General features: G+C 46.9%; 1 protein-coding gene across 4 annotated transcripts in view; it reads left to right on the top strand.

Moving 5' to 3' along the window:
* SMARCC1 (SWI/SNF related, matrix associated, actin dependent regulator of chromatin subfamily c member 1) overlaps positions 1-18,088 on the top strand; it is a 163,882-nt gene that overhangs the window by 41,793 nt on the left and 104,001 nt on the right. For all 4 annotated transcript variants that reach the window (XM_053262111.1, XM_053262110.1, XM_053262109.1 and 1 more), the window contains 5 exons: positions 1,953-2,078; positions 6,482-6,606; positions 9,075-9,199; positions 12,438-12,497; positions 13,739-13,776. In XM_053262111.1, the coding sequence (XP_053118086.1) occupies positions 1,953-2,078; positions 6,482-6,606; positions 9,075-9,199; positions 12,438-12,497; positions 13,739-13,776 (474 nt within the window). The remainder of the gene's footprint in view (positions 1-1,952; positions 2,079-6,481; positions 6,607-9,074; positions 9,200-12,437; positions 12,498-13,738; positions 13,777-18,088) is intronic.

The following is an 18,088-nucleotide window of genomic DNA, read 5'->3' as shown; positions in this document are numbered from 1 at the left end:
ACCTTCTGCTCTTCCCAGAGCGGCTCCATCCATTGGTAGAGTGAGCTGAAGTTAATTGTTGAGCAAATATATATTCACATATTTTTAGTTGGCAAGTGTTAAGATGCTAAATGTTCATAGAGTTATGGTATATTTTAGGGTCCTTCCATTTCATCCACGAAAAATCTAGGCCAGATCTTTTCCATCTAACTGCTGCAGAGACATTTTGTGTGAACTTATCTGCATGCACCAAGGTGTGTGTGTGCGTGCGTGTGTGTGTGTGTTTTGTAACTGCTTTAATCTTTTCCTTCCTGATCAGCACGTTCTTTGCACATTAGAATTCATGGGATATATTTCTGGGTACTCCAGACAGAGATATTGGGAAAATTTAAGGCACTTGAAGGCTTGCTGCTGGCATTTGGGGAATGGAAATATTTTTCTGCTTCTGCTGTGTTGTTGCATTTTAGTGCCACCACATTTTAGTACTGTCACAGTTCCAGTGTCAGATGGACTGGTCGGGGACTGAGGGAGGGAGGAAAGGTCAGGGATAATTTAAAAACAAAATCCTTCCTATCCCAAAGGCTTGGGCCATTATAAACAGTGAATTTGTAGCATAATAGTGAAGAGTGTGGGTGGTTTTCCAAGAGATTCCTGGTTCAAAGCTCACTTCTGCCATGTTCTCTTTAGATAGTCTTAGGCAAGTCACTTTTTCTTACCTTCCCCGCCCTCATCTGCAATACAGTTATAGTAATACTGACCTTTCTTATGCTACAGGTTGGTTGTAATCATTACTAAGATAGTATTAGGGATGTGCATTAACAGAGGTGTGTGCACTGGTTCGATGCTAGAGATGTGCACAAAATTAATTTTTTTGTTTCGAATTCAAATCAATTTGACCCTGTTTTGGCACCTTTTGAAATGAATCAGGGGGACTGAATGGTTTTTTTAAAGTGTCAAACAGCTCTTGAATTGAATTGAATCGCCCTTTTCAAGGGGTGATTTGAATTGAATTTGAATCACTCAAATCATTCAGATTTGAGTCGAATGGATTCAAATTTGAATCGATTTGCACATCCCTAGTGGGTGCTGCGTGGAGAGGAGCAGTGAGCAGAATCAAAAGAGGAGAGCAGGTCCTTACCTGCTTACCGCCGTATGCAGCTTCCTGCTGCGTGGATGCCATGTGGGTGCTTGGGGGCAGTGCTGTCACAGCAGGAAGCTGCATACAGCATCAGAGAGCAGGTAAGGACCTGCTCTCCACTTGTTAAAAAGATCCCACTCCCCACAGTGTTGAACCAGTTCAGACCTCATCCAAACTAGTTTGGCGCTGAACCAGTGCACGAACCTTGGTTTGTGTACATCCCTAGACAGTATATGTAAAACACTTAGAATACTCTAAAATTGTATGTGTGTTTTTAAAAACTGCAATAAGAATTGCTAGTAGATGGCGTGTAATTGAGTAAATGAGAGCCAAGTGGTGGGATGGAAAAATAGGCAAGGTGAAGCTAGAATTGTTTTAGGTTTTATTTTGAGGTGGAATGTTTTGTTCGAAAAAACAAATTTTGTTAAATACTCTTAGAGCAAAGGTTCTCAACTATGGGTCCTCAATTGTTTTTGGACTACAACTCCTTTCATCCCTAGCAATAGCATCTAAGCACCCTAGGTTGAGAACCCCTGCCTTGGAAGACTGCTTGATGCTCAGAGGAAGAAACTATTTCAAGAACAGTTAATTGCTTGGCAAAAGAGAGATTGGAGTGGGAGGAGGAGACGAAGGTCAGGGTGACATTCATGTGGAAATAAGGAATGTGGTTTGTTGCATGTTAAATGGTTGCATGCATTCAAGACATGGATAGCAATCAAATTGAAGCATGAATTTTCACATCAATAGGAGGTCTCTGTCCAAAATTCATTCCATATGTGGAACCATCAGCGTGAGATAAATTATTCTGAATATATCGCCGTATTTGTTTTTGTAGGTTCATGCCAAATGGGTTCTGGACACAGACGTATTCAATGAATGGATGAATGAAGAAGATTATGAAGTGGATGAGAACAAAAAGCCGATCAGCTTTCGCCCGCGGATCTATATGAAGAATGAAGAAGTAAGATTTGCCTTCTACTGGTGGTGGGCAGACGGTTGAATAGTGTGGGGTGTGTGCATCTGACTTTTCTGGGGAGCAAGACAACAGTCTATAAGTGGGGTGGGCTTAGGTGGTTGGAAGCAGTTCTTGAGCGTACCCACCCATTTCCCAGGAAGGGATATTCTGGTCTGCTGAAACAGTTTTAGACCTTTTGCTTGGATCCCTTTGTGGGGTCAGTTTTTACAGTCCAAAATCTGGAGAGGCTGTCTGCCCAGCATGCTGTTTTCAATGTGCAGTGAGGGAGTTCTTTCAGGGAGAACATTCATGCAGTTCACCTATCCTCCGAGGTAGTACAGGCCTAGTTTATAGATAATCCATATCTTCCAAAACTACTTGGAGTTGATCAGCCACCAGCTTCTCAATTACCTTGCCCACCCAGGGGAGGTTGGAGGCTGGCCTATAATTATCCATCACTGAGGGCTGTATGGCAGGCTTGTTAAATAAAGGTCTGACAATTGCCTCCTTCATACATGGAGGCATCCTGCCTTCCCTCAGCAAATCATAATTGATAATTTCAATCTTCACGCGTTAGCCCAGTTATGCCTCAAATGTTCATGTATCCACCATCTTGAATGGGGTGGATGACATTGCAGACTACACCACTGAGGTGTCCCTGTGTGTCACTCACTACAACTGTACCAAATTTGATTCAAATCTGTTAGGCAGTCCACAATTTTAGCCCTTTTGTGCCTCAACTGTTCTTGAATGAGGGTGGATGATGACATTACAAACTCTGCCCTTGCGCTGTCTCTATGTGTCCCTACACTTGTAGCAAATTTGGTTGAAATTGGTAAGGTGGTTCACAAGTTAGCCCACTTGCTCCTCAAACGCTCATGTGTCTGCTCTCTTTAATTGGAGTGGATGACATCATCACAGACTATGCTGCTGAGGTATCCCTCAATGTGTCCCTACAACTATACCAAAATTGGTCCAAATCAGTTCCCACTTGCTCCTCAAATGTTCACACAAACTCCATCTTCAATTGGGGTGGATGACATAGTTCTTCGACGTGGTCTTTGTGCTCTACATGATTGGACTTTGCACCTGCAGAGAGTTTTTGCAGGCTAAATTCCTTCTATAGCGTTTAGGTGGTAGCCCCGCCCCCTCTGGTGATATGTGGCTGTGCGCAACTCCCTCTTCAGTCTTTCTTCATCCGCGAACAGTTTGACCTCTCCTCTGAGTGGCTCCGAGCTAAATTGCATTTCTCAAGTAATTCTCCTTCTAATCTCGTTTCTTAATATTTTCCTCCTTTCTCTTTTGATTTTGTCTCTCTTTCTCTCTGTTTGTTAATGTTTTTCTTTCCATTGCGTCCCCCCCCCCCCCGCCCCACAATCACTTCCTCTTCTGCCTTGGCGAGGCACATAAAGTAGACGCCTGAACACACTGTGTGAAGTTCACCAAACAAGCCAAAAAGAACTGAGACTCCCGTTTAAGATCTTGGCTCTGTGAACAGGCACTGAAATCTTCTGAGACTTCTACTATGCAGGCAGTGGCCAGCGGATCCCTGCCAGGCTCGGGCTTACAGCCCCCCATGTCTACTACCATGTCCAAGGCTTCGGCGCCTGGCCCCAAATTGCCTCTAGAGACTATGGCTCCTACCTTGTCCTCCTCGGGATTGACCATTCCCTCCGTACTGTCCGTTTCGGTTACGATGACATTGAACCCGACGGACTCCATGGCATCTCTAGCCCTGAAAAAGAAGAAGCCATGACAGGCTTCAGACACCGAACAATTTCTTAAGCGGATGCTTCCCCCACTACCCAAAGCTCCTGCCAAAAAGAAAAACGCAAGTTAACCTTGAATAAGCCACTCGAACCCGAGGAACAGAACCTCAGACTCGTGCCGGGTGATGCCCCAGACACCCTCGAATCCGAGGACTGCCTCGGTACCGAAGACCGTCTTGCTGCTCCATCCAAAACTGAGGATCCAGCCTATGAACCCGAACCCCTTTCGGAATCGGACACTAAAGATGAGGAGCCAGCCTACGAACCCAAAGCTGACCTCATTGAAGAGGACTTCGATTCTGAATTCGAGAGTCTCTACCCTGAACACACATATAGAGACCATAGCCAACCTCGACGTGCATATTACCAGGACCGATACTATTCCACTTATGACAACCACCGGCGCTATCGCTCCTTTCTAATATCAGAGCCCCTCTACCATTCCAGACAATGGGACTCGTATGAGCCCCACAGTGTCCTACTTACTTACCTTCTTGACATTACACGTCCCAGCTGGACCAGTGGGATTACAGGAGAGTCTCTAGGGATCGCTCTCAATCTCCGCAACACACTATTGTTAGACCACTAACCACGACTCCGCCTCCTAGGAAGGGGCACTTCCCAGTGTATTGCACAGAGTGCCACATATATGACTATTTGCCCCATGGGCAGAAGTCATGGGTGTGTGCTCAGTGCAAGGAGCTCCTGGCCCTCAGGGAACAAATCCGTTCCCTTGAGACCAAGGTGGCGGATCTGGAGAAGCTCAGAGAGACAGAGAGGCATGTGGACGAGACCTTCAGGGATGTAATAGAGGCATCCCACTCCAGGGCTGGTAGCTCCTCTGCTGTCAGGGAGAATGAAGGTCTTGGGCAAGGAGGACATCAGTCTGAGGAAAATGCTCCTTTAGAAGGGACCCCTTCCGTGGATGATGAGCCCATATCCTCTCGCACAGGGGATACTCCTCTGGGGGGTGGGGGCCTCCTTGTAGTTGGTGATTCGATCATTAGAGGGATAGAGAGATGGGTTTGTGACCCGCGTGTTGACCACACAGTGACTTGCCTGCCTGGTGCGAAGGTTGCTGACATTACGCAGCGTCTAGACAGGCTTCTAGGCAGTGCTGGCGAGGAGACAGCTGTCGTGGTGCACGTTGGCACCAACGATGTGGGGAAATGCAGTCGGGAGGTCCTGGAAGCCAAATTTAGGCTGATAGGTAGCATTTTGAAGTCCAGGACCCCCAAGGTAGCATTCTCAGAAATGCTACCTGTTCCACGCGCAAGTACAGTGAGACAGGCAGAGCTGAGGGGTTTCAATGCGTGGATGAGACGTTGGTGCCGGGAGGAGGGGTTTAGATTTGTTAGGCACTGGGACATATTTGGGGGCAAGCAAGGCCTGTACAAAAGGGACGGGCTGCACTTGAACCAAGATGGAACCAGAGTGCTGGCACTTAAAATCAAAAGGGTTGCAGAGCAGCTTTTAAAATGACACCTGGGGAACAGCTGATGGGAGCTGGGCAGTATCCTGTTTGGCAAAAGCCATCCTTTAAAGTGTGAGGCTGCAAAGAATTCAGATAAAACAGAAGGGGACAGAGCAGAACCGCACAAAGAGCAAACGGGAGCCTGTGCCAGCAGGTCAGAGAGTCAAAAGAAAAACATACATCAGGGGAGAGATTCAGTGTATAGGTGCTTGTATGCCAATGCCAGAAGCCTCCGAGCCAAGTTGGGTGAGCTGGAGTGCTTGGTTGCTAACGCAGAAATAGATATAGCGGGCATAACAGAAACATGGTGGAACAGTGAGAACCGGTGGGACACTGTTATCCCTGGGTATAAACTCTATAGGAAGGACAGGGAGGGGCGCCTTGGAGGAGGGGTAGCCCTGTATGTTAAAGAAGGGATAGAATCTAACAAGCTAGAAAACCTAGGTGGACTGGAGTCCTCCACAGAAACCCTGTGGGTGACTATACAAGGCCGGAAAGGGAACGTGCTGCTGGGGACGTGCTATCGCCCTCCGGATCAAAATGCCGACAGTGACTGGGAGTTGCAGGAGGAAATCAGGGAGGCGTCAAGGAGAGGCAGGGCTGTAATTATGGGTGATTTCAACTATCCACACATAGACTGGGTAAATTCACATTCAAGTCAGGACAAAGAGGTCAGATTTCTAGATACGCTAAATGACTGTGCCCTAGAACAGTTGGTCATGGAACCGACCAGAGAGAAGGCGACCTTGGATCTAATTCTGAGTGGCACCCAGGACCTGGTGCGTGATGTCAGTGTCATCGACCCTTTAGGGAACAGTGACCACAGTGCCATCAATTTCAGCATACACGTGGGGAGAGAATCACCAAGGATGTCTAACACAGACATTTTGAATTTCAGAAGAGGAAACTTCTCCAAAATGAGGAGTATGGTGAAAAGAAAGCTGAGGGGGAAAATCAGGAGAGTCACTTTGCTCCACTGTTGCAGGGAGGCTGTATACCCACTTGCCGCCCCAGTCAGTATCTTAAGAGAAGTGGCGGGTGTGCGTGCGTGATTTGTGCTGAGGTCAGTTCTGAACGTAGTAGGTAGCAAAGTGTCCCTTGCTTCTGTATGGGATGTTGAACCACAGTCAGGTGGTTATTAGTGCTGAGCTTTATTTTTCTTACAGCCAGTCCGCAGTCCTGAACGGAGAGATAGGAAGGCAGCCGCAGGTGCCAGAAAAAGAAAGCACTCTCCTTCGCCGCCGCCACCTCCCACCCCAGTGGAATCAAGGAAAAAAGCTGGAAAGAAAGGGTAAATCTCCAGCAGCTTGAGATTAGCTCTTCTCTGAAGTACTGGGGAGTAGAGGGGAGGGGAGGAGGGAGGAGGATAGGGATGAGCCAGCAGCTTGTCACGACTCAGCTGTTTACGGTGGCCTGCTCACACGCCATCTCCTTGAATGGATTGCATTAATGTTTAATGCTGCATATTGAACTTCTTTCCTTGATCATCCAAAGGGAATGTACCTCTTGCCAGTGTAAGAAAACTTCATTCAGTCATTACTCCCAATCCGAGTGTTTCACAGTTGGCGTGTAGAAACTTTAATAAGCAAATTCACTTTTCTGTATGGCAAAAACTACCCTGATGTAATTCAATTAATTAATACAGTTGTCTAATTATGCAGTTGCTAATCTTTTTTTAAAATGCTGCTACTGCATTAACTTAAACTACTTTTAAGATTTAAATTATTTATATTTAAATCTTTGGGCTGCCTTTTTACCAGTGTGTCCTCAAAGGGCTTATAATAAAATGCTTTTTAAAAAAGTATCACAACATGCACAATTAAAAAAATAAAAGACTACATGTACTTATTCCAAAAACGGAAAGATGATAGTTCAGGAACAGGAGTGTGCACGGACCATTTGCATTGGTTCAGTCTGAATTCAGTCCAACTGGCCGGTCAAAATGATGAACCTGTTTGAAGAAGTTCATGGTCAAACTGCTTGAACAGGCCTGGTTCGTGGTGGAATGGTTCAACTGTGAACTGGTCCCTGCACACCTCTCTATTCAGGAATAAATTTCTGAAATTCAAAAAGCTTGAGGCATGCTTTTACTAACCACCTACATATTTCAGTGGGATCAGCCTGATAGATTTTCCTTAGGAAGTTTTACAATACAGATGCCACCTTGGATGAAGCCCTGCTGTTTGTAATGCCAGTGTTTCTGACCTGTCATATTCTGCCGCACAAGGGCACAGTTGCACAGCTACTTAAAACAGCACAACTTCCACTGGAAATGATGGAGGTCAGCCTTGCAAGTGCCTGCACACTTTAAGTAGTTGTGCAACTGGCAGCCCTGGCAGGTCAGAAATGCCAGCTTTGCCTTGTGCAACGTATTGGCTGCTGTCTTTAGCAGCAAGAATTGGATTGCGTAAAGGTGTGCCATCGAGTCGGTGTCGACTCATGGCAACCACAGAGCCCTTAAGCTTAAGACCAAATAGTATAGTTCATTCTCACAAAAATGCATTGATGATGGTCAAAAAATAAATTTTAGTCAAGATAGCAAGGCAGATACATAGTAGGGGTCTGCAGCCTCAGTTATCAACAACTAAAAGTCATCCAGTACAAAAGGTGGCTGTGAACACTTGGCCATAAACTGTAAGAATTAATCAGCCATTTTATCCCCAACATACTTAATACTAGCACAGGGTGTTACCAATGGTTCTGTGGCCCTGGTTGAGTGAGGATTGGGTTGAAGCAATCTCCTCAACTTGGAAAAGCTCAACTGGGTGAGACTGTGCAGAAGGAATGGTGGTGCTACGGAAGGATCTCTTTAACAGCTTCATGGAATAGACCTTTAGGCTTGTTCTATTCTGTCAGAGTCATTGCCAGCAAATGAAGGCTCAGGGTTGTCATCCTGTGACCAAAGAGTTGCTTTTGGCAGTGCTATTATTATTATTTTTTAAAATCTGCCTAATCGAGGCACTCCAGTCTGTCAAATTTTTAATAAATTACTCTGATCGGTTAATATAGAATGCAGTGGGACTACAGTTTAGCTGATTTACCAAAATAATAGATTACTTTTTAATCAATCAAACATTGCAGCCCCATCTATTATGTACTATCCTAATGCCACAATGGTACCTTTAAGACAATTTAAGATGTTTCACATTTCAGAACCCCTGTTAACTAAGCAAAGAGGCATCTTTCAAAGTAGTGATGCTTTTATATTTAGCAGGGGGAGATCAACTGGCCCTATCCAACCAGAGCACAGCATCCCTCCAGTGGCTGTTGCTGGTATCTGCCTTAGGTTTCTTTTTCGATTGTGAGCCCTTTTGGGACAGGGGACCATCTTCTTGTTGTATGTATTAACTTGGTTGCCGAGCAGTATATAAATATTATAGTAGTAGTAGTAGTAGTAGATGGCAATGACTCCTGTGTTAGAAAAAGCAGGGAAATTGCAATAAGATCATGTGCTAATGAACATATACAGTGTAGACTGTACATGTTGTGAAAGAACTGCAAGTGATCATTGCACATGATATTCATACAGTTTTCACAATTTTTGTAGCAAACAAGAAACATTTGAAGTGACCCTTATTGTAGGACCAATAGGGTATTGTAGCAGATGGTCACAGGCAATATGTTGTCCTGGACTTCCTAGCACAATATCATTGCCTCCTGTGGGGACATGGGCTTTGCTCATATAAGTGACCATAAGTGCAGAATGTAATTGTAGCTAACATTTAGGGAATAAAGTTATTTGTGGTTACTTCATCATAGACAAGCAAATCTATATGGGAAAAGGCGTGGGCAAAAGGAAGATGATGACCAAGAAGATCTTACCAAGGATATGGAGGATCCAATCCCTGTGCCTAACATAGAAGAAGTGGTACTTCCTAAAAACGGTACAGTATTCCAAATATTTAAACCCCATTACTGAGAACCTGGATATGATTTTAGCCAGACCTTTCCACAAGAACTCTGCAGTCATTGACCTTGCTTTGGTTGATTTTTCTGGATATTTTTGCTGGAAGTTCTGCATGAACCATCGTGTTTGCCTCCTCTTGGTGAATGACCAGGTGTCGGTGACAGTTCTCATAGGGTTTATCTTGCCCCTATGCCATGGAATCGGCACAGGGCACATCAGAGTCTTCTTCTCCCCGTCCTTTAGTGTACAGGAGCTATGCCCATGGTAGGTTCTAAAGTAATGAGTAGCCTTCTTGCTAAGGAGGTAAAGGTCCATTAATCTGAAGGCAACATGTTCAAGCCCCTGACTGGAGTTGACCCAGAAGCTGCTTCCTACAGTGAGGGAAATAAGTATTTGATCCCCTGTGGATTTTGTCCGTTTGCCCTCTGACACAGAAATGACCAGGCTATAATTGGAATTGTAGGTTTGTTGTAGCTGTGAGAGACAGAATAACAACAAACAAACCCTCAAAAGCCCAGTGCCCAAAAGTCAGCGATGGATTTGCATTGTAGTGAGGGAAATAAGTATTCGATCCCCTATGAACCAGCAAGATTTCAGGCTCCCAGGTGTCTTTTCACTATATGCAGGTCACGAGCTGAGATGAGGAACACCCTCTGTAAGGGAGTGCTCCTAATCCCAGCTTGTTACAGTACCTGTATAAAAGACACCTGTCCATAGGAGCAAGCAATCACTCAGCTTCCAAACTCACCCCCATGCCCAAGACCAAAGAGCTGTCGAAGGATGTTAGGGACAAGGTTGTAGACCTGCACAAGGCTGGACTGGGCTACAAGACTATCGCCAAGCAGCTTGGTGAGAAGGTGACTACAGTTGGCACGATAACTCACAAATGGAAGAAACACAAAATAACTGTCAATCTCCCTCGGTCTGGGGCTCCATGCAAGATCTCACCTCGTGGAGTTGCAATGATCATGAGAACGGTGACAAAGCAGCCCAGAACTACACGGGGGGAACTTGTCAATGATCTCAGGGCAGCTGGAACCATAGTCACCAAGAAAACAATTGGTAACACACTACGCCGTGAAGGACTGAAATCTTGCAGTGCCCGCAAGGTCAAGGCAGCACATGTACAGGCCCGTCTACAGTTTGCCAATGCACATCTGAATGATCCAGAGGAGAACTGGGCGAAAGTGTTGTGGTCAGATGAGACCAAAATCGAGCTCTTTGGCATCAGCTCAACTCACCGTGTGTGGAGGAGGAGGAATGCTGCCTATGAGCCCAAGAACACCATCCCCACCGTCAAACATGGAGGTGGACACATTATGCTTTGGGGGTGTTTTTCTGCTAAGGGGACAGGACACCTTCACCGCATCGAAGGGACGATGGACGGGACCATGTACCGTCAGATCTTGGGTGAGCACCTCCTTCCCTCAGCCAGGGCATTGAGAATGGGTCGTGGATGGGTATTCCAGCATGACAACAACCCAAAACACACAGCCAAGGCAACAAAGGAGTGGCTCAAGAAGAAGCACATGAAGGTCCTGGAGTGGCCCAGCCAGTCTCCAGATCTTAATCCCATAGAAAATCTGTGGAGGGAGCTGAAGGTTTGGGTTGCCAAACATCAGCCTCGAAACCTTTCTGACTTGGAGAGGATCTGCAAAGAGGAGTGGGACAACATCCCTCCTGGGTTGTGTGCAAACCTGGTGGCCAACTACAAGAAACGTCTGACCTCTGTGATTGCCAACAAGGGTTTTGCCACCAAGTACTAAGACATCTTTTGTGAAGGGATCGAATACTTATTTCCCTCATTACAATGCAAATCCATCACTGACTTTTGGGCACTGGGCTTTTGAGGGTTTGTTTGTTGTTGTTCTGTCTCTCACAGCTACAATAAACCTACCATTCCAATTATAGCCTGGTCATTTCTGTGTCAGAGGGCAAACGGACAAAATCAGCAGGGGATCCAATACTTATTTCCCTCACTGTAGCTGACTGCTGCAAAACAGCTGGCCTCAGCTCTCTGGCTCTTCTGTTGTTCTTTCAGCAAACCAGAGACCCTCCATGTATCCAATATTTTCCCCTCTGCTTTCAGACCATAATTGCTCACCATTATGTGATCAGCATAGTACTCTGATATTTTTTTCTCCCAACTGTTGAGCCCCCAGTTGGTAGCACAAGTGTTTTGCCCTGAATGTATTGTGGAATTGTTTTGGTTTTTGTTGTTTCAGAGTGTTGAAATTAGCTAATCTGTGTTGTGAATGTGAGTAAACATCTTTAGAGTCTGTTTTCTGCACCACTTCTTGGAGTACATTTCTCCAGCACGTTGTGTGCTAAAAACAATACAATCTCCTTTTACATAATACTTGGCTGCTTCTGCAGATGCATTTTGGTTACTGAAGGCACATATCTCCAACCGTCATATTTAGCACAAAATGGAGTCAAGGCACTAAAGACTGAGCTAGATGACTGGTAGATATTTGTGTAGCGCTGAGTAAAGCATAATTCCAGCATGGAGCAAAAGAGCAGCCTCCAGATTAAGTTAGAATACAGATTCACCATGATTATTCAAAAAGGAGCCCTGTGATGGGAGAACAAATCAGCGTTTGCGGTTGGCTTACAGCAGGACGCTCATGGGCTCAGCTTCAGTTGACCTCTTCTGAACTGCATTTGTAGCATCAACAAAGCAAACAGCTAATGTAGCGTGTTGCTAATGCATAGTATTCGGGTGCATGAATCTTGTTTCTGCATTAATGGCCACATAAAGTACTGCAGAACTGGAGCAAGGAAGTGATTCCTGCTTCTTCCCTGAGATAGAGTGGGGGTGGGGGCATGGGCGGGTGGGAGAAACCAATTCTATGACTTGCTGGGCTTCTCCTTTGACCAGCCTTCCAGTGAAATGGAACAAAATGGCTCATTCGCTTAGCAAAGTAGGTAGAAGGCATGAAGTCACTGTGTCTGCACCATAACTTATTTTCTCCCTTGTATGTGGCCACAAAAACCAAGAAATGTGCATAGTTGAAACTGCTGCCTGCTGAGGCATAGGAGTACTCAAGAGTAACATAGTCTGGAGGTAAGCCAGTGACTGGAGACCGCTGTGCGTACTGTCCTAACTACCAGTATGGGCTAGTAGATTCTCTTGATTAGGACTGTGAATACACAGCTGGAAGCTTACTTGATGACCCTGGTCCAATCTAAAATAAACATGTTTAATTTTACAGTCAATCCAAAGAAAGACAGTGAAAACACGCCAGTGAAAGGAGGAACAGTAGCAGACTTAGGTAAAGCAAAATCAACGCTGTTTTAAGTGATGCCTCCTTCCCCTTTCTTTGAGACTATCACCTATGTATGCTTGGCTTTGTAAGTCGACCTGTTTCGGAGTGGCTGGTGGTGGTGTATAACAGCAATTTCCTGTAGATGCTGATCCTTATTCCTTGGAGGGCTCTCATTCTGAAGGAGGAAGCAAAACTGCCACCAAAAAAGCAGAGACCGATTGTCTTTTCTGTCTTTTATAACTGCCCCTGAGTTAATAGGTGTCTAAAAATAATGACTGCATGTGGAGGAGAGACCCAATCTCAGCTAAAACAGCTGACAATGCACTGTCGAGTCTGTCTTTACCCTGTCTTACGGAAAGAATTTTCAGAGCAGCTCACAGTTGCATTAAAAATACCACTTTGACAATAAAATTTGTTTGATAGTTTCAGATCAGATTCACAAAATACATTAGCTAGTTGTTAAATCCTTTAAAATGATTTAAAAGGAGGCACATATTGAATCTCTGTATTTAAAACAAAACAGTTTAAGGTCACAAAACATAACAAACCCTCTTGCATTGTTTACAGAGATCTTGCATTGTTTTCCTTAATGCCTGAAAGGTGAGGCTGAGGTGTATGTTTCCAGACAGGTCGTTCACAGAATTGGACCACAACTGAGAAGGCCTTGCATTGCAACCTCTTTGCTTTTCCAGGGTTGGGGGGAAGGAACCCCAAACAAGGCTTCTCCAGCTGAATGGACAGGGGTCTCATATGGAGAGTGGTGATGTATGCAAGCCATGCAGGGCTTTTAGAGGGCAGGAATCCACTGTCTTCACTTGGGCATCTCTCCTCTGCTTCCCACAGAGCCAGTGCTCTTTACGACGGCCTCTGTAGGCAGGGGCTGCTCCCAGCTGAAACAGCAGCAAGCATGATGGCGGTGAGTTAGCCTTCTGCTTGAGCTCTCCTGAGCCCCACAGGACAGAGCTCCTCTTCTGGTATACGAAGCTGTTGCTTAAGCCAGTAAATAGGAGTTCTCTTGAATAGAAGGCATTTAATGCTTGGTGCTCTGTCCTTGCTCGTATTTGCTCCCCACCCCCAACCCAGGGGCCAGGTTCATCATTTGCAGACATATTATTATGCTTGAACAATGGCTTGTGCATGTTTTTCTTTTCCTGTCCTTGCTACCCTGTTGAAGTTCAGTTGTTATATAATTGTAAACTGTTGTTACTCTAGATGGATTGAATTTCCCTCTGCTCTTTGTCTTGCAGATGAACAGGATGAGGAGGCAATGGCTACAGGAGGAAAGGTAACAAGCAACATGGTTTTGAAAAGTGATATGTTTGGGAAACAAATGCTTACTCTGCCTTGCAGTGTGTAAGTTAATGCTTTTACATAGATATCCACAAATTTAGGCTTCGCTCAATAGCCGGCTCAGTTTCTGTTCTCCAGCAATCCCCCCTCAGATCCTTTTCTACCATACAGGCAGAGAGCATAGAAGAGAAGCGGGTGTTCTTACCTTTGCACTGGGAGATGGAAATGGGAAGAAATCATGGGAGCCTTCTCCTGCTGCTCAGAAAGGATTCCAGCTGTTCCTTACCTTTTCAGAAATGTCAGTGCAAATGAGACCTCTGGGGAGGAGAACTGTTGTAAAGTTGGGTGTCCTGCTTGCCAGAGAGCTGGGGGCCCTCGCTGCTGGCAAGTGGATTTGTCGATGCCTGCTTTTAAATGTGAAGACGTAACTCTCTATTTGGAATGAGAGAGGTTCTTAGTTGGCTTGAGTGAGGAATGTGGGGCTTGGAGTTCTCCAGCAGAGGTTCGTAATACTTGGAGTGCATCGTCTCTTCTTTCAGCTGTACAGCTTTCTATTTAGAGATGATGAAGGCTGCACCCTAGGTTCAGGTTCTTAGGAGGGTGATTCCTCAAGCCCTAAGGGGGTGTTGACCAGAGACGAAATGGCTGCTTCTCGGTCGCTAGGATGCCAGGGACATCTCTATGGGTTATCCCTCTCAAGAGCTCCAAGGCAGGACAGAATTTGATTTGATAAGAAAAGAAGACACACCCACCGGAGCCTGAAGGGGATAACCCCACCCCAGTTCTTTCTGTCCTCTGCAGCTCCAGGCAGCGTTTTTCCTCAGCTCTTGCACCTCTTCTGATTTTTCTCATTCTCTTTCCTCCATTACTTCCTTCCCTCAGGATCGCTTCTCTCCTTTCTGGACAGGGATCTTGATCTCTATCTCTATTTATCTATCTAAAGGGGGGGGACATTTTTGCTTTCCTGCTTCTCCTCTCTCTCTCCCCCTTCCCTCCTTCGTTGCATGGAGCACAGAGATCGGAGCAGAATACTCGTGTTAGTCCCGAGGGGACTGTAGCAAAGGAAGGTTGGGCCAGGTCGATCTCAGCCTTTTTTTCAGGGCCCACCTCCCACAGCCAGATAGCAGCAACAATGGCCACCGAAGGGCTGCCCATTTTCCCTGCTGCGGAGACACCAGCAGCGCTATCGGCCTCCGATCAGCTGCCCGAAGCATCTGCCCTCCCAGCGTCGGCCGTTTTTCAGCCTCCCTTGCTGTACGCTGCCAGGTCCACTTCTCGTCTCCCGCCCTCGGGCCAGGAGACGCAGTCTTCAGTGGCCCACCGTTCTGCCAGCGCCTCATCTGCAGCCTCCTTGGAACCTTTGGAGGGTGAGAGGCGATTATCGAGTCTACCATGGCAAATCCTCCGCCAATGTCGGAAGAAATCAGGCAGATAGACCTTTGAGGCAGCACAGTGAGTCCTCCAAAATGGCCCCCCCTCACTTTGGCTTAAAAAATGGCGTGCTCTTCTGGGAAGGCTGCCTATCTGACATGAGTGAGAGTGGGAACTAAAGTGCAGGCCTCCTCCTCCTCCTCCCAAAACGTCAGTGGCTCCCTCCTTTGGATCCATATTTTAATTTAAAATAATAATGATGATGATGATAAAACAAACCAGTCAATAATACCTGTCTGACTGTGTAAACCATAATAATAATCCTATCTTTATCCTTCCCACTCCTCCGTCTCCCTCCCGCTGCCCCAGTGCATGGACTGCGGAGGCTGTTTAAAACATATTAGTCTGCAGAACAGGGAGCAGTTCAGCGACACTCTTCCTGGGCCACATAAGGTCCCTTACAGGCCCCCCACCCCCACCCGCGACAACATTGGAAGCAGCGCTGGCAACAACTGATAAAAAGTCGCCCACGCCATCTGCTTCTACAACATCTGTGACGACCACCATAGAGCCACCTGTGCAGTACACTACCAGGTCCCCGTCCAGTCTCCCACCTTAGGGCCACGAAGCTTGGAGCACGGCAGCCCACTGCGTCGTCAAGCCATCAGAGGAGTCCTGCTACTGTCCGCCATCACAGGCAGGGAGCACCTTCTCCGTGATGCTGGCAGTTCAAAGCTCCCTTACCCGATCCGCCATCTTCAAGGAAGACCAGGGACTTGGGAGGGCAGAAAACCCCAGGCCCAGCCAAGCTGGCAGTCGCCGCTTGGCACAGCAGGGAATCAACCTGCCAAGAGAGCAGGAGGCTGTTGGTTCAAATCCCTGCTGGGGTGTTTCCCAGAAAATGGGAACCTTCTATATCAGGCAGCAGTGATATAGAGAGGTGATAAAGGCATCACCTCATAACACAAGATGGCGCAGCCCCCCAAAAGAACAGCTCAGTCTTGGCGGGAATCCGGCAGCACGGTGATGAGACAGACTCCACTCAAGCGAGACCCAGCCATTCCCAAGGAGGTAAAGGGGTCTTCTTGGGGGCAAAAAGAGGCCTTGGGGGTGGGGGTTAAGAATGTTGGTGCTGAGGGACCTGCTGCAAAATATCAGGCTCTACTTTAGTTTCCTCTAGTCTCCTAAGGCAGCCCCTCCAAAGTGGCAGGCAGGCATGATTCAGGAAAGCCATTATTGATTCTAATCACCAGGTCAGACCTCATGAGGAAAGTAAAAAATCTAAGGAAAGGAGTACAAAGGCAGCTCCTCTTCAGTCACTCTCTCTGCCTCCTGAGTTTGCTAGCCCCCCTCCCCGAAAGAGGCAAAATCTAAACAGAAGCAGCTTAAAAGACATAAGGGATTCAAAAAGCTGGTGATGGAATCTAGAACCCAGGCATTCTTCGGATCCTTCTGACCAGGACTCTGGGGATCCTTTTCCATCTAATCCCAGGCCCCTGCCCTCCAGAAAGAAGGACCTTGGGTCTGTTCCTGCCTCTGAGCACGAATCTGACCTGGAGGAGCACCGTTATAGAGATGGGGCTCTTCATTGTGATTCCAAAATTGTCCCCTCAGGCAGCACAGCCTAGCCAGCCTGGGAGGGGAGGGCTGCAGGGCCTCTCCATGCAGCATTGCCTAAAAGCCCATTTTGTGAGGATGCAATCATGCAAGGTCCTCTAGGGGTCATATTTGGTAACTTCCCCTTTCCTTCCATAAGAACCTCTAGGGAGCGAAGGGCGAATGGGGGGGGGGGGAGAATGCTCCTCAGACCAGCTTTATGGGCATCCCTTCCTTCAGCTGCAGTTTCTTCCCTTAGAGCCTGGGTCACAGTCTTATAACCAGGTCCATATCACCGTTGCTACTATAAAATGTATGTATGCCCCACCTTGTCTGGGACACACTAACAGATTTGTTGCATTGCAGGCCCCTATGACTGGTAGAACTGGTCACATCGGGGCAAGCGATGAGTCCTTCTATTTGCGGAGCAGGGTTACTCCTGATCACACTTGAATGGGAAACCACAGTATTATTGATTAATGATTATTTTAGTCTTGTTTATTGCACGTCTACTGCCCTGTCCAAGGGCTCTGGGCAGTACACAACCAGGTATGTGACCGTTGTTTCTGTAATAGCATCGGAGCAGCCAGGCGGGACTGGGCCCATGGCCCATCTGGCTCAGCTCACCTTCGCATAGTGGTCATCCAGCTCACAGGGGCTAGAAATGCAGTCCCTTGTGCTTGCAGATCAACAACCCCTAAAGGACATAATTAATGTTTTCATTCACAGGACCTTTCAGGGACATTAATATCTATGTCTCCAGTCGCTTACTGTCGCAACCTGTCTACTCAAGGTCTATGGTCCTCCCAGGAAGGGTACACAGTGTCAGCTGGCGGGATCTTTGTGCCATCCGGCTGGCCCCGTTAGCCTTCCAAATCACCTCTGTGCTCCGCTCATGTTAGTCAGGACTGACAACACGACAGCCAAGGCTTATGTGAACAAGAGGGAGGGACTCGGTCCCACTCTCTGCATCTCGAAGCCTTCTTCTCCTATCGTGCTGGAGAGCACCTCAGATCGATAGTGGCTCATCATGTCGAGGAGAGTTGAACGTGGTAGTGGACTGGCGCAGCTGCTCGGACATCTGTCTGAGAGAATGGTCTATACATCCAAGGGTCCTTGACCAGATCTCGGAACGCATGGGGGTTCCAGTGATGGACCTATTTGCAGCTTCCAACAACGCGAAGCTACCCACTTTCATGTCCAGATTACCTGGCCAAGGAGTAACCGTCGTGGATACTGTGTCGAGCCTATGGCCGAAGGGTCTTTTATACGTGTTTCCCCTGACTCCTCTCCTGACCTGAGTACGTCGCAGGGTACGCCAGTTGCGGGCCAATTGTTCT

The sequence above is a fragment of the Hemicordylus capensis genome, chromosome 6 (genome assembly GCF_027244095.1).
Source record: "Hemicordylus capensis ecotype Gifberg chromosome 6, rHemCap1.1.pri, whole genome shotgun sequence".
NCBI lineage: Eukaryota > Metazoa > Chordata > Lepidosauria > Squamata > Cordylidae > Hemicordylus > Hemicordylus capensis.
This window is presented reverse-complemented; position numbering and strand designations above follow the sequence as displayed.